The 13,462-nt window shown below is 43.4% G+C and overlaps 1 protein-coding gene across 1 annotated transcript in view; it reads right to left on the bottom strand.

Annotated features, from left to right (window-relative positions):
* Window positions 1–2,618: 2,618 nt before the first annotated feature.
* Window positions 2,619–13,462, bottom strand: part of LOC103179984 (cytosolic phospholipase A2) — a 51,852-nt gene continuing 41,008 nt past the window's right edge. Inside the window, exons 10-18 of the mRNA XM_007895559.2 lie at window positions 13,339–13,453; window positions 12,760–12,897; window positions 11,721–11,816; window positions 9,867–9,935; window positions 9,132–9,386; window positions 7,694–7,878; window positions 6,099–6,294; window positions 5,230–5,387; window positions 2,619–4,224 (exon numbers count right to left, since the gene is read on the bottom strand). Of these exons, the coding sequence (XP_007893750.2) occupies window positions 4,051–4,224; window positions 5,230–5,387; window positions 6,099–6,294; window positions 7,694–7,878; window positions 9,132–9,386; window positions 9,867–9,935; window positions 11,721–11,816; window positions 12,760–12,897; window positions 13,339–13,453 (1,386 nt within the window). The 3' untranslated portion in view covers window positions 2,619–4,050. The remainder of the gene's footprint in view (window positions 4,225–5,229; window positions 5,388–6,098; window positions 6,295–7,693; window positions 7,879–9,131; window positions 9,387–9,866; window positions 9,936–11,720; window positions 11,817–12,759; window positions 12,898–13,338; window positions 13,454–13,462) is intronic.

Raw genomic sequence — 13,462 nt, 5'->3', positions numbered from 1 at the left:
AGGGCAACACTTCTGGAACTGGATAACAAGACAGTGACTGTAAACCACTTACATCTAATTCCCAAGACTGACTGGCTGTGTGGGGCGCTCTGTTTCACTCAGAGCAGCTCCTGGTCCAAGCTGCCTTTGAGCAGATCACCATAGGTCTTGGCAGGCTACTGTTACCACCCTGTACACCATCACCAACCCATTCAGAAAGTGTAGCGCCCCTCCTCCTCCACCAAACAAGAGCCGTTCAAAAAAACACTGGCACGCAGCACTGCTCAAAACGCATGATCAATCTTTTGGCAAGAAAAAAACCTCTTCAATCTGCATGCAGAGGTTGTGTCCTCATGAGTTATTCGACGTCTGAATGTAAGGGAGTGATGCGTTTGCTGTTGCTTTACAGTAAATTAACGCATCACTTGAAAGGCAGGAAGATGTTAACCTCAATGTTAACGTGCACAGAAACACGCTGCTCAACACACATGTTTGCCATTACACATCCCTGCGGGATTTTCAGATAACTTCTGACTGAGCTGCGAGTGGCTACTCAACTTTCAGTCGACCAGGGTTTCATGACTACCAGAGCGCCAGGATTGAGGGAATGACTCACGGGGAGAGAGTGACGCTCATCCCGGTCCATTTCACAAGTGCTTTAATGATGTCAGGGGCTGCAAGTAGAATCTCCCAGTTCACTCAGTAAATGTTGAAATGGAATCGGGATGTTGTGGAGTCCTTTAGCATATTGTAGCACTCGCCTCGCAAACGAGAGGACCTTGGTCCTTACTCCACATGCCTGTTTACCTAGCGGGAAGTAAGAGCCCGGTTGTTAGTTGATTGGCAGATCGCTTTTACTTGGGTAATAATCTCAAAAAAATGTTGTCACCCGATCCACGACTCTTTGTGGGACACTGCTGTGTGCAATTGGCTGCTGCGTTTCGCCCACAAAATATACAGTCAATTCACTTGAAAGGATATTCTGTGATGCACTTTGTGACATCTCGAAGATGTGATAAGGCACAATATCTATTGCGAGGATTATTATTGTTAATATTATTAAGCAAATTTAGATAATCCTCTCAATTAAAGTGCATGCTTAAAAGCTCCACTGATTGCCCAGTAGGTGGAGACATCACTCTGTGTTGTACAGGAGGTTGGGGATGAGAGGGAGAAATGAACAGAAATTTGGCCATTGTTCAGTGTCCCACAAACAGTTCCTTTTTACTCCTTTTTTTTTAATATCTTTATAGTTCCCTTTAGAAAGCTAATATGGATTCTGCCTCAACAACTCTGTGGTTATGATGTGTTTTCTGCAAGAATGAGATCAACTTGAAACACTGGGGTTGGCTGTTTTTGAAGGAAGTGCCATTTGCAGCGCTTAGGTAACTTATTAAGGAATCTGTGAGAAAACAGTACAATTCAACCTGTCAGTTATCATGTGAAGCCAAGTGTGGGGTTATAAGAAGTTCCAAGAAACAGTTACGTTCCATTGATATCCACTGGCTGACTGGTACAACTTAACCATGCAAGAAATACATTAAAAGAAATAGAAAAATTCCCCCAAATAATTCATGCAAGATCAAACACGTACATTGAAATTACCGGGTAAAGGAGCGCTTTATGTTCCTTTAATAAAGAATTCTCGTAGCTGCAGCCAGTGACTCAATGGAATAAAAATTCAATGCAAGCCCCGCAGTGATTTCATTCAAAATGCAGGACTTGGCGTTTGCAATTTCCAAGGGTCACGCAGGATCGTATTCAGGATCTTATTCAGGATTTTATTCTTTGAAAAGGAGCAATTATCCGGCTGTATATTGGGGATTTGCAAGTCTGTGAATGCAGGGATCTGTCTTTGCTGACTAGGTTTAGAAATAGGTCTCATTTTCTGCGCTCTGAAGTTTGGGAGAAAGTTCTCGAATGGTGAAATTGCATAGTGAACACACGTGCAGAGTGCCTTGGACATCCGTTTTCTCACATGGACTTCCAACAACACAGTATCACACCTCAGATCACGCTGAGTCAAGTTCTTCTACACCAAGAGAGATCCGCTTGAAGAATGACCCATTTGATCTCATACTTGCAGAAAACACATCATACCACAGAGTTGTTGAGGCAGAATCCATGTTATCTAAAGGGAACTAAAAAGATATTAAGAAAGAAGGAGTAAACTACAAGTGTATGGGGAAAGGGTAGGTAAATGGGACTGAAAGAATTGCTGTTTAAAAGAGCCAGCAATGGACCAAATGTCTTTTCGCACTCCACTCTACTGTTTACTCTCTAGGTAAAGAAATACTTGCCGGTTTGTGTGCTGAAAATACCCATTTGCAACCATGAACCTGTGCCTCCTTTCCCTCAGTCCCTTGGGATGTCCTCTCGACATACATTGCGATATAATATCTAAATGCAATTTGTTGTTTTTGTTAAGCTCCTTTGGCTATACTTGAGACTTCCTGGAGGAAATCACTTTGAGGTGATGTCTACACTGCGGTTTTACCACTCTTTGAATCCCATTGTCTTGCACACAGTGTGAATCTCCAGCTAAACAAAATATTGGCCTATTTTTCCTCGCTTCATCAATGTAGGGTAATGGATCCCATTTGACTTCCAGCCATAATTCAAATAAGACAAACATTCAATTGAAGCACAAAAAATTATTAATATTCGCCATTTTCTGTGATACAAAACAATATTCTACAGTTACTTTACCTCATATTTCTGATAAAGACAAATGTAGGTGTTACAAATATTATACTCCAGTTCTATGGAGCAAAGGTTAACAATTTATCCACTGGAGAAAATGTGTCAGTCATTTACAAGAACAGATTGGCACTTTCCCTTCCTCCAACAAACCAAGTAGCCTGATGCTCCCCCCATCACAAACACACACACATAACTGGCCCTGCATTAATCCCAATTCTCAACACACAGCTCAGTTTAATCAGCTATCATTTATCTCTTAATAAATAAAGCATGAATAGGAAATCCTGTTCAGAAAGTTGTACTTTAAATTCAATCACTGGTTTGCTCAGTGGTGCTGGGATAGGTCCTCACTGGGATAGGTCCTCACACTCACCATTCCCCATAACGCTGAGCTCCTAAGAATGGAGGATGGGCACTTCCCCACTATGACGTCAGGATTGTCCAACAATAGTTTGGTAGACTTTCAACAGCATTGAAACCATCTCAGAATACTTCACGGGGAATTGCTATCATTTCCGTGTATTTATAGGCAAACTCAGCAGCCACTTTGCAAATAAGAAGGTAAATATTTGCAAATATTAAGCAAATAATTGATCTGATGTGTTGTTAGCCCAGACACTAGAGGAAAGTCCCTTCTATTTTCAAATTGGCCCTTCACATCTGCTGATGGTTTCAATGTCTCAGCGGCAACTCAAATTGCAGTGCTCCATCATTAGACTATGCATTGGATTAGATTATGATCTCAAGCCCTGATTGGGGGGGTGGGGGTGGATGAATCTTCTGATCGAGAGCTGAGAGAGCGGTAGTAACTGAGCCACGCTGACACACTGAGGAAGGGGTGAAAAGGTTTGGAAGCAAATCAATGTGGCAGATATCACTGGGCCTTTGTTATCCATCACTGACTGACTGGTGGGGTTCAGAGCAGAATTGGTGAGCAAATGGCTAGAAAGAATGGAGAATGGGAAAGAGACCATTAAAAGAGCATCTTCAGCTGTTATTCTTCTCCTCAGTTATTACGGGGCCTGTACTGGTGTGACTGAAGGGGGAAAAAGGATAGAGAGGAAGAGTCTATATACGACCAGGGTTGGTTAGTGCAGGATGTGGGGAAAGATAAATGACTGTGACATAAGCATCCCTATCTTTCTCTCTCTGTCTTTGTGCTGGGGGCTTCGGGAGAAGGGAGTTGCCTTTAACTTAGGGCACAATCTACGCTTGGCAGCCAAACGCAGCCTTTCGTTTAAGGTGCTATCCTACTCTACCCTACACACACCCTAACCTACCCAATAGTACAACCTACGTCTCCTAAAGGGAGCTGCTTCTGTCTAGAGTTTGGAAATGTCCATCTCTTCTCGAGGCCGCCACTCCCGTCTACAACTGTTTCTGCCGGTCCTCTCCAGCATGTCGTTTCCTCCTGGACTGAAGTCCATCAAAGCTCAGTGATTTCTTCAATCGCCTGTACTCCACATCACTGAGCGATACTGAGCAGCGAGATGGATTCAGCTTTCTGTACTTGATACTGTCGATGATAGCCTGTTTGATCAGCTGTTGAAGTTGGGAACAAAAAAAGGAAAGCTGTTTAAGGCAAACAGGTACACGGTCATTTTACTCTACAGTATATGCCGTGTAGTGCTTTGAGATGTCTTCCTGACTTGAAAGGTGCTATATCACATGTCAGCTTTATTGCTAAGGCAGCAAGGGCAAATGGCCAAGGGAATGGGTTTGAAGTAAGATCAGAAGACATGGAGTCCTGTAGCTCAGTGGTTAGAACACTCGCTTTGCAAGTGAGAGACCTGAGTTCAATTCCAGGCAGGGCGAAACCTTGGGCAAGTTTCCTTACTCCACACGCCTAATAACAATCCCTCCAAAACAAAAAACAATAATACATTGGTCATTTTCAATCTACGACTGTTTGTGGGACATTGCTGTGCGCAATTGGCTGCCGCGTTCGCCCACAAATATACAGTCAATTCACCTTACAGTCTATTCTGTGAAGCGCTTTGGGACGTCCTCCCGACGTGAAAAGCGCTATATCAAATGCAAGGATTATTATTATTATTATTATTTTCACAGAATTGTGAAATTGGCAGTGAACCATTTCTGCACGGTTATCAAGCCCAGAGGGGCAAGCATCAGTTGCTAGAATTTTTTCCTTTGATTAGCCGGGTGTCTGATATATACGGAAGTCCATCACCATGCTTATGTGTACCTAAACCAGACTTAGAATTCCACATATGTATGCCACCAACACATAGAAATTTCCCTACGACTAGAATGTGAGATAGATAGGTACTTGCAATGTAAAGGTGGGGAAATGGATTAAAAGATCCGTCGTGATCTGATAAACTGACAGAACAGCCAAGATGGCTGAATGGCCTCCTTTTCTAATGTTCCTAGGTGCAGGCTCCGTACAACACAATATGTTGATGTGACCCAAGGGCTTGTGGAGGTTAGGGATCGGACAGTGCAGATTCACTCTCTGGAGCCAGGCAGCTCAGTGTATGAATTCAACACGCCGTGAAGACCTCAGTGAGCGGTACTCTGACTTACCTCAATATTGTTAAGTGTGTTGAATTCCATTAGGTCGTGAAGCTGCAAAAACGCCTTGTTGGAATATTTGAAGTTGAAAGTGGAATATGGGGATTCAGGGTCATCAAAGATGTCAAAGTCATCGCTCTCCTTTTCTTCCTCAGTCTCTCGCTTCACACCTACAAGAACAAAGAAAGGGTTTATCTCAGTGGTAATAGCAGAACGAAAGAATTGGAGAAAGAGCACTCCAGGAGTCAGTGATCAGTGAAGGGATTGTAAATAAAGCAGAAGTATGTTTAACTATAGTCCACAAGATGCATAAACAAATGATACCAATAGAAGAGAGCCAGTAGGAGATCTAAAAGGGAGTTTCGTAGGAATTTCTTTATACAGAGAGTGAAGTATTGAAGTAAAGTGAAACTTACTACCTGAAGCTGTGGTTGAAGCAGAAAGCACCAACTTAGTTAGGATGTATGCACTGAAGTTAAGCGAATAGGGCCTTAGGGAAGTTGGTGGTTTGTGTGGAGTATAAATACTAGTACAGATTAGTTGTACTGAAAGGCCTGTTTCTATGCAATATGTATCTGATGTAGATAATAATAATAATAATAATAATCCTTGCATTTGATATAGCGCTTTTCACGTCGGGAGGACGTCCCAAAGCGCTTCACAGAACACACTGTAAAGTGAATTGACTGTATATTTGTGGGCGAACGCGGCAGCCAATTGCGCACAGCAATGTCCCACAAACAGTAATGGATTGAAAATGACCAATTTATTATTGTTTTTGGTTTTGGAGGGATTATTATTAGGCGTGTGGAGTAAGGAAACTTGCCCAAGGTTTCGCCCTAGATGCAGTAGTCAGTGATTTCGCATTGAAACTTCCTTACCTGGAGCCTTGTAGTGCCTGAAATCGATGTTTGCCAGTACAAAGTGGATGATAGTTGGGCAGTCCTTCTCGGTAAATGGGTTTTTGGGCTTGAAGATGTAGCACTCTTTCAGCCCCTCTCGGTCGAACACATTGGCATCAATCTTGGGAAATGGCAGCTTGTTCATTTTTGCCCATTTCTCAGCAAGCAAGAGCTCCTATCAAATCAAACCGAGGTTTCACATCAGCCAAGTTGCAGAGTGGATCCTAGAGGGCCTAGAGTGCTGTGCCCAGTGCTGTTCTCTATATTCCAGTATCTTTGCAATGGAGAGGGTACAAAGGGCAAGTATGTAGTGAACAGGAATTGGGCAGTTGAGGTACAAGGAGAAGAAATAGAAGCTGGGAATATTCACACTGGTCCAAAAGGTTAACACAACCCTAATGTCTTGCATTTAGTATAGCCACAAACAAGTGGTACGGACTGAAGCTTGAGAAGAGCAAAGATGAACAATTAGTTTAAAATGTATTACATTGAAATGAGTCCAATTGCAGATAAAGTATATATGACATGAAAATACTTTGGGGTCAGTCATATGGATTGCAGTTCTATACATTTCAACGTTCCTATTAATGGAGTCTCCCACTGGGAATCATCTGTGACCATTCTCCGGGGGGGTGAGGAAGGGAGGTGAGCGGGGTCTCCTTGGAACTGAAGTGGCTTAAGGTGGCAATAGAATGTGTTGGAAGTTGCCGTTAACTGTAGGATAATATGCGTTACGTTCCTTTCCTCTCCATCAGCTGCTGTATGAAAGGACCCGCAAGCCCCATTCCATCGTAAGACACCTGCCCTGTTACTGTTTTGACAAATTGAGCACGCGACTTCCTGAACATGGGTAGGACCTGGAGGGGGAGGGGGGGAAAAGAGGGTAAAACAAGCCAAACAGCCTGCTGTCTGCAGAAGATATCTGAATGGGGAAAGCACAGGGCCCAAGAGGCCAGTGCTCCTGGCTATATACTGCTACCAAAGTGCATGGGGAAACTATTGAGAATATACTGAGCTCAGAGAGCAACAACAATAACTTGCATTTACACAGTACACTTCACACAGGGTAGCAACTTGGGGCGCTTAACAATGGCCTAGTTTGACTCTTGAGCTTGGGAGAAAATGGAGGTGACTGTAGCCTCGAAGAGGAAAGTCTTCAGGTGCGATTGGAAGATGGGCAAAGAGAGGGAGGGATTGAAACAGGGAGTTCCAGAGGTTTGGGGCATAAATGGCTGAAAGTACAGCTGCCGATGGAGGAGGGGTCGAGGGATGCACATAAGGTCCGAGCCAGGAAAATGAAATAATGATAACAGTCCTTGCATTTGATATAGCGTCTTATCGCGTCTTTGAGATGTCGCAAAGCGCTTTGCTGAATATACTGCAAAGTGAATTGGCTGTGTATTTGCGGAGGAGTGCAGAGCTGGGAAAGCACGTGAGTGTTTGATATTGACCTCAAACCATCATGGAACAATATGACGTTGCATTGGGAAGAGAGCTTTGTAATCCAGGTTGTTGCTGGGTCGCAACAGGAAACCTAGTGGAGGAGAAAGCACATGGATTTGACTTAATTCTACCTTAAAAGGTGGGCTGGAGTCGCTTGGCCTGGCAGAGAAATCGAAGGAGATGATAAGGTCGATGGCCCTCTGGGGTCTCAGGATCAGAGGGTAGGGCAGGTTAAAGGTCAGCCCACTGTCAACCACGTGGATCTTCTTGCTTTTCACATCCAGCGGTTCGTAAATCCTGTCAAACTCATCTGGATCTGGTGGAATAACGGAAAGGACAGTCACTACAATTCCTTACAAAGAGATTAAAATCCTTCCATTTACTGCTGTGTCCGCTTACAAATACACAGTCGCTACACTTTTCAGCAATGCCTCGGGGAGCACTTTAGAGAGACATTTAAAATTTTATTTGAGACAAATCCATGAAACTTACTCCATGGCTGTGGGACACTGCTGTGTGCAACTGGCTGCTGCGTTTTGTCCACAAAATACACACTATACAATATATCCTGTGAAGCGCTATTGAGACATCTCGACCATGTTATAAATTGCTATATCAAATGCAAGGATTATTATATTATTATTTCAACATTAATTATAATAATAATCCTTGCATTTGATACAGCGCCTTCCTAACCCACGTCGGGAGGATGTCTCGAACTGCTTCATAGGATTTTGACTATAAAGTGAAGAAACTGCTTTAAATTTGCACGATAAACAAATATAAAGTTCATTATTATTATTGTTTGATATACTTGGTGCCTCTACGGTGTTCTAAGAAATATAGAAAACTAGGCTGCAAATTTAAGACTGAATTCAACAACATGCTAAATTCTGGATGCTCTGAAAATGTGAAAAGTCTTGTAAATTGAGAGGCAGGTAGAATTGTTTCATTTATATTGCAATCAGCTCTGATTTCAGACAGCAACTCCCAACCTTAATCCTCCAGGTGCCAACTGGCCTCCTGTGAAATTCCATGGTTTCTGTTGGTGTTTCTTACAAATCAAGACCCGACTAAATTCCAATCCCCAATCACACTACTGATCTTTCCATTCTGCCCTATAATGTTCTTCACAAACAGTAACACTAAGTTTAAAACAGTAAACTGTAAAACAGTAAACGTCTCAAAGAGTAAGATGCTAAGAATGCAGCACAAAGTGGAAAGGAATGTGAAATGTGTGAGGGGTGCTATATAAAGGCAAGTTCTTGTGGTTGTTGTAGGATGTGGAAGATTCTTAAATTCAGTTGATATTATGAAGCCAGTTCTTTATACGAACTGCAGAGCAACGGTTATCACACTAACGTTTGAATTTTAAGAGTTCATCATAATTATTCGCGATTTAAAATTTTGAGTCTAACTCCAGGTGAACTTTTGTGCCTCTGATCATGAATATATCAAATGCAAGGATAATTATTATTATAATATTATAACACTGGGGATCTCCCGCACTCTCCACTGCAGTAAGCAACAAAAATCCACCACCTCTGCACCGGCAGAATCACCACTCACCCGTGACTGCGGCATCAACCTCATCGTCCTCCTGCATCTCTTGGTACATGAGGCTGCAGAGAGGGGAGAGCGGGTAGGAGGTGTTCAGGTTGAGCCCCAGCATGAAGTTGTGCACCTTGCCAGCCCGGCCTTCCCGCGTGTTGAAAAGAGTGCTGTCGCCAAGCATGGCCATGAGCATGCGCTGCACCCAGCTGTTCAGGCTGTTCTCCTGAGGCTGATCTTCCACGTCACACGCCTCACTGCCCAGTCGCTCTCCTGTATTGCAAGAGATAGAGATAGAGACCAGTTTGAGCTTGTACCCTCACCGGAGATATGCACTCCCATATTCCCCACAGACATCAAGCCTCCAGGCCATTATGCCCTTTTCCTTGGAACTACAGCCTGGAGTGCCTCCACTTCACCTCCCTCCCTCCCTCCCTCCCTCCCAAATGTTTTCAACTGTGCTTTTGGCGTCTCCCCAACTCCCCCATCCTCCTAACACACACACGCAAGCACGGGTTCCCAATCAGCCTTACAAAACCCTTTGAGATGTCCTCCCGACATACAAGGCGCTGTATAAATGTAAACTGTCACTGAAAAAGGACGGTCAATCAGCATGAACACTGAACCACAGGAGAGAAACAAAACATTTTCTCCAGTTCACCAAGTTTGGCCAAATGATGTTGGGTTGTGCCTTTCCTTTTAAGAAACAAAGCACCCGCAGACAGGAGGTGTTCCCGGGTCTCTCGTTCTTACCTTTGGGATGTGATTCGTCGTCGCTGTCTGAGCTGTCGTTCCCAATTAAGTGCTTGGGCTGAATTTGTGCTGAAAGGTAAAATTGGCCAAAGATCAGACTGACCGGCTAACGCTGGGATAAAACAGGCCTAATCCGTAAAATTCTCAAAAGGATTCGTAAATCGTAGATCCTGCAGGAACCTGGGATACCTGAACCTGAAGTGGGATTTGACGGTAGTGTCTCAAGCTAGTGTCTCATCCAAAGGGTGAGATGATGTATAGGAATGCAGAACTGTTGATGACTTTCCAACTCAGATTAATGGGTTGATGCTGGGACACAGATAATTCAGCGCTATACCAAATGTAAGGTTTATTATTATTATTGTTAGAAGTATAGCAAAAATAACATGGTTGTGTGAATCAGGCTCGTCACATAAGCAGATATTTGGAGTGACATTAAGATTGCATTGAACAAACTTCCTGTATTCAAATTGACTTTCAACGATCACATCTCCTGATCAAATGAGATTTCCACATTTTCTTTTGAGTTTGCTATAGTAAGCGACAGACAATGTCTGGGTGAAACTGAGCCCATACCGTCGACTCTCCATCCATGTCCTCAATGTGTGCCCTCCCCCAGCCAAACCCTTGCCCTCATACCCTCCCAACCCCTACCTTCACCCACTTATGCAATTGCCCTACCTCCCCTCCAAATGAGAGTTGAAATTGCTTTTTGTTCTAAGTAAGTGAGAGTGATTGGAGTCCTGTAGAGTAGTGGATGGCTCGCTTGCCTCGCAAACGAGAGGACCCGGGTTTGCTTCCCAGGTAGGGCAAAACCTTAGGCAAGTTTCCATACTCCACACGTCTCTGGTTGTTAATCGATTGGCAGATTGCTTTTCTGAGGGTACTAATCCCTTAAAAAAAATCCCTTTTTTAAAAAATTGGGTCAGTCAATCCACGACTGTCTGTGGGACACTGTTGCGTGCAATTGGCCGCTGTGTTTTATTTTACAATATATTCTGTGAAGCGCTTTGAGTCATGTCAATGATGTCATAAGGCGCTATATCAAATGCAAGGATTATTATCATTGTATGTTTGTGATAAGGACGACAGACCATCCCTGATCCTATCCAGGAACCCAAATCACTCTGCACAACACTGCCAGATGCACGCCTTCTCCCGGGACCGTAGTTGGTCTCCATGGAGCCGGATAACTGAAATATCTGCAGCTTCATGATGCGGAGGCATTGGAAGATAACGTAAACAGTTAACCGCTGATCTTGGGAGCGATGCCCATTTGGACGCCAAAACTTCAAGAAATAATCCAAAGAATTATACGATCGTAAATCTGCCAGAAGCCCCATTGAAATGTTTTATGAGTTTTTTTAAAATCTAAAAGTGTTGATTGTAAAGTCTGATGCACTGCATTGCAGTTGGAGTTTACTTTTGCAACAATCGCTAATTGATAGACGAGAAATGCCTTAACCAGGAAATCGTTGCAAACCAGGGGGTTGGTCCCATGCTGATGGTTAAATGTCTGCAGTCATCTTGATCTTTCCAATGCGCAAACTGGAAGTGGTTTAGATAAGTACAGCTGTGAATGGATACTCCAATGAGCACAGTTTAGGTCCTGTGATTTCATAGTTTGCTTCTGCCTGGTTGAATTTGCATTGCATTGCTGTTAATGGCAAGTTATGCCGTTTTAGCTGGTTAAACTCCAGCAGTTATCCCATCGCACACGCTGAGGTCCTTCAGATTACTCATGTAATCTGTTCAGGTGGAGTTAAAAGATCACATGGCACCCATCTTCTAATATATTCCTTTGGATTTTCCTTGTCCCGACGGTATTTCCCATCAAGATTTGTGCCTACATACCTAGCTCTTCTTCCATGGTGGATGCCTGGTTGTTGGTCAATGATGAAACTCCGAGCACTCGGTTGAATAAAATGGAAAAGGCGCTACCCCAGACTCCTAGTGAACAAAGGGACAAACACAAACAGTGAAACTTTCCACCAGCAACAGAATAAATGCTTGAAATGTTATGCAATTGAAATTAACCATCCTGGCTTGTTAACAGGACTTGGAGGGGCAGACTAGTAACTGGAGACTGGGTTTCTTCCTACACAGCTCCCAACAACCCAAAGATCTCACGATAGGGCTGGTGTTAGCTGTACAAGGAGCGGGAAGATTGCTAGTGTTGGCTCTTGTTGCATATTGCTTTAAGGCTAAATTGGCAATTGGACATTGACAGTAAGAAGCAAGCAAGAAGTATAAATGGATTCTGGGACAGTGACTGGGCAGAGCGTTGAAGAGAGTGAAAGTAAGGTTGAAATAAAGGAACCATTGAATCTAATCTGTGTTGTGGATTGACAAATGATATAGCTCTGACCATCTGTGTAGTTTTGAGCTGATTAAATTCCAGCAGTGACCCCAGCGTACAGCGTGGGGTTCCCAAATCTTGGCTCTTGCCAACATACACTTAAACTCCCCAGGATTGGGTAAATGGAGTTTCAGGAGAGATTTGTGTACTGCACCCTATGTGCAAAAACATACATATTGGACAACCCCACAATAACAGTTGTTTGGTTCAATATCTGAGGTTGTGTTAAAACAAAGCACAAAACAAAATCAACCTCCTTGTCCTTTCTGTGCTGCACATTTTAAGCAACAACAACCTGAACTTATTATAACACCCTTCAGGCAGGATAGCATCTTGGATATCTCCAAGGAAGCTCGGATTAGTGAAGTTAATTAACTGATCCATCATTGTTGTGGTTGCAATTCCGATGGTCCAAACAATAGAGAGAAAGCATTTTAAGTTGTGTTTTTTTCCTTCATTTTTCTGACCAAAGGGTACATAAGCAGGCGACGCTGAAAAGGCTTTAAGAGTTACTAGGTCTTGAATGACAAATACCCATTAAGAAGTGGAGAGGATTCTCTTCATATTTCTTCACCACTGAGCCCATGAAGAACTTGCTGCCGAAGAGTCCTGGGTGCATGAAGGTTCCATACTTTGCCATTCCAATCTCGTACGGGCTGAACTCCACCCAGTCTGTGAATTAGAGAGAGCAAAGGCAAGTAAGAGAATGGAAGATTGCAAGTATCCAATGTATATAATAATTATTATCCTTGGATTTGGTACAGGGCCTTGCACATCAAAAGGACTTCACTGGACAAAATGCTTCACAGGACCTACTGTAAAGTGGAGTGACCGTGTTTTTGTAGGCGAATGGGAGAGTGTTCCAAAACTCCGGGGCGTAGTGGCTGAAAATGCGGATACCAATGGTGGAGAGGAGGGGACGAGCGACAAGCAGAAGGCCAGAGCCAACTGAGCGGAGGCAGCGTGTAATGGAGTGCGGAGACATTCTGTGCATTTGAGACTCCTGATGATTTTTGCTACCTATTGTGACCTTGTCAAATCAGAGATGTGACCTTCTTGACCGTGCTGATCAGAAGGAACCAGATAGGAATCTGGGGGCCAATCAGACCTTACCTGCAAACATGAGCTCCGAGACATCTGGCTTGACATGTAGACAGGTGAACAACGGCAATGGGCACTGACCATCACTGATTTTTTCCTTCATCTCACTCAGCTTGAAATTCATTCTCTGCAATAA

Source organism: Callorhinchus milii, unplaced genomic scaffold, assembly GCF_018977255.1.
Source record: "Callorhinchus milii isolate IMCB2004 unplaced genomic scaffold, IMCB_Cmil_1.0 Scaffold5, whole genome shotgun sequence".
NCBI lineage: Eukaryota > Metazoa > Chordata > Chondrichthyes > Chimaeriformes > Callorhinchidae > Callorhinchus > Callorhinchus milii.
The sequence above is the reverse complement of the archived record's forward strand: the minus strand, read 5'-3'. Positions and strand labels throughout refer to the sequence as shown.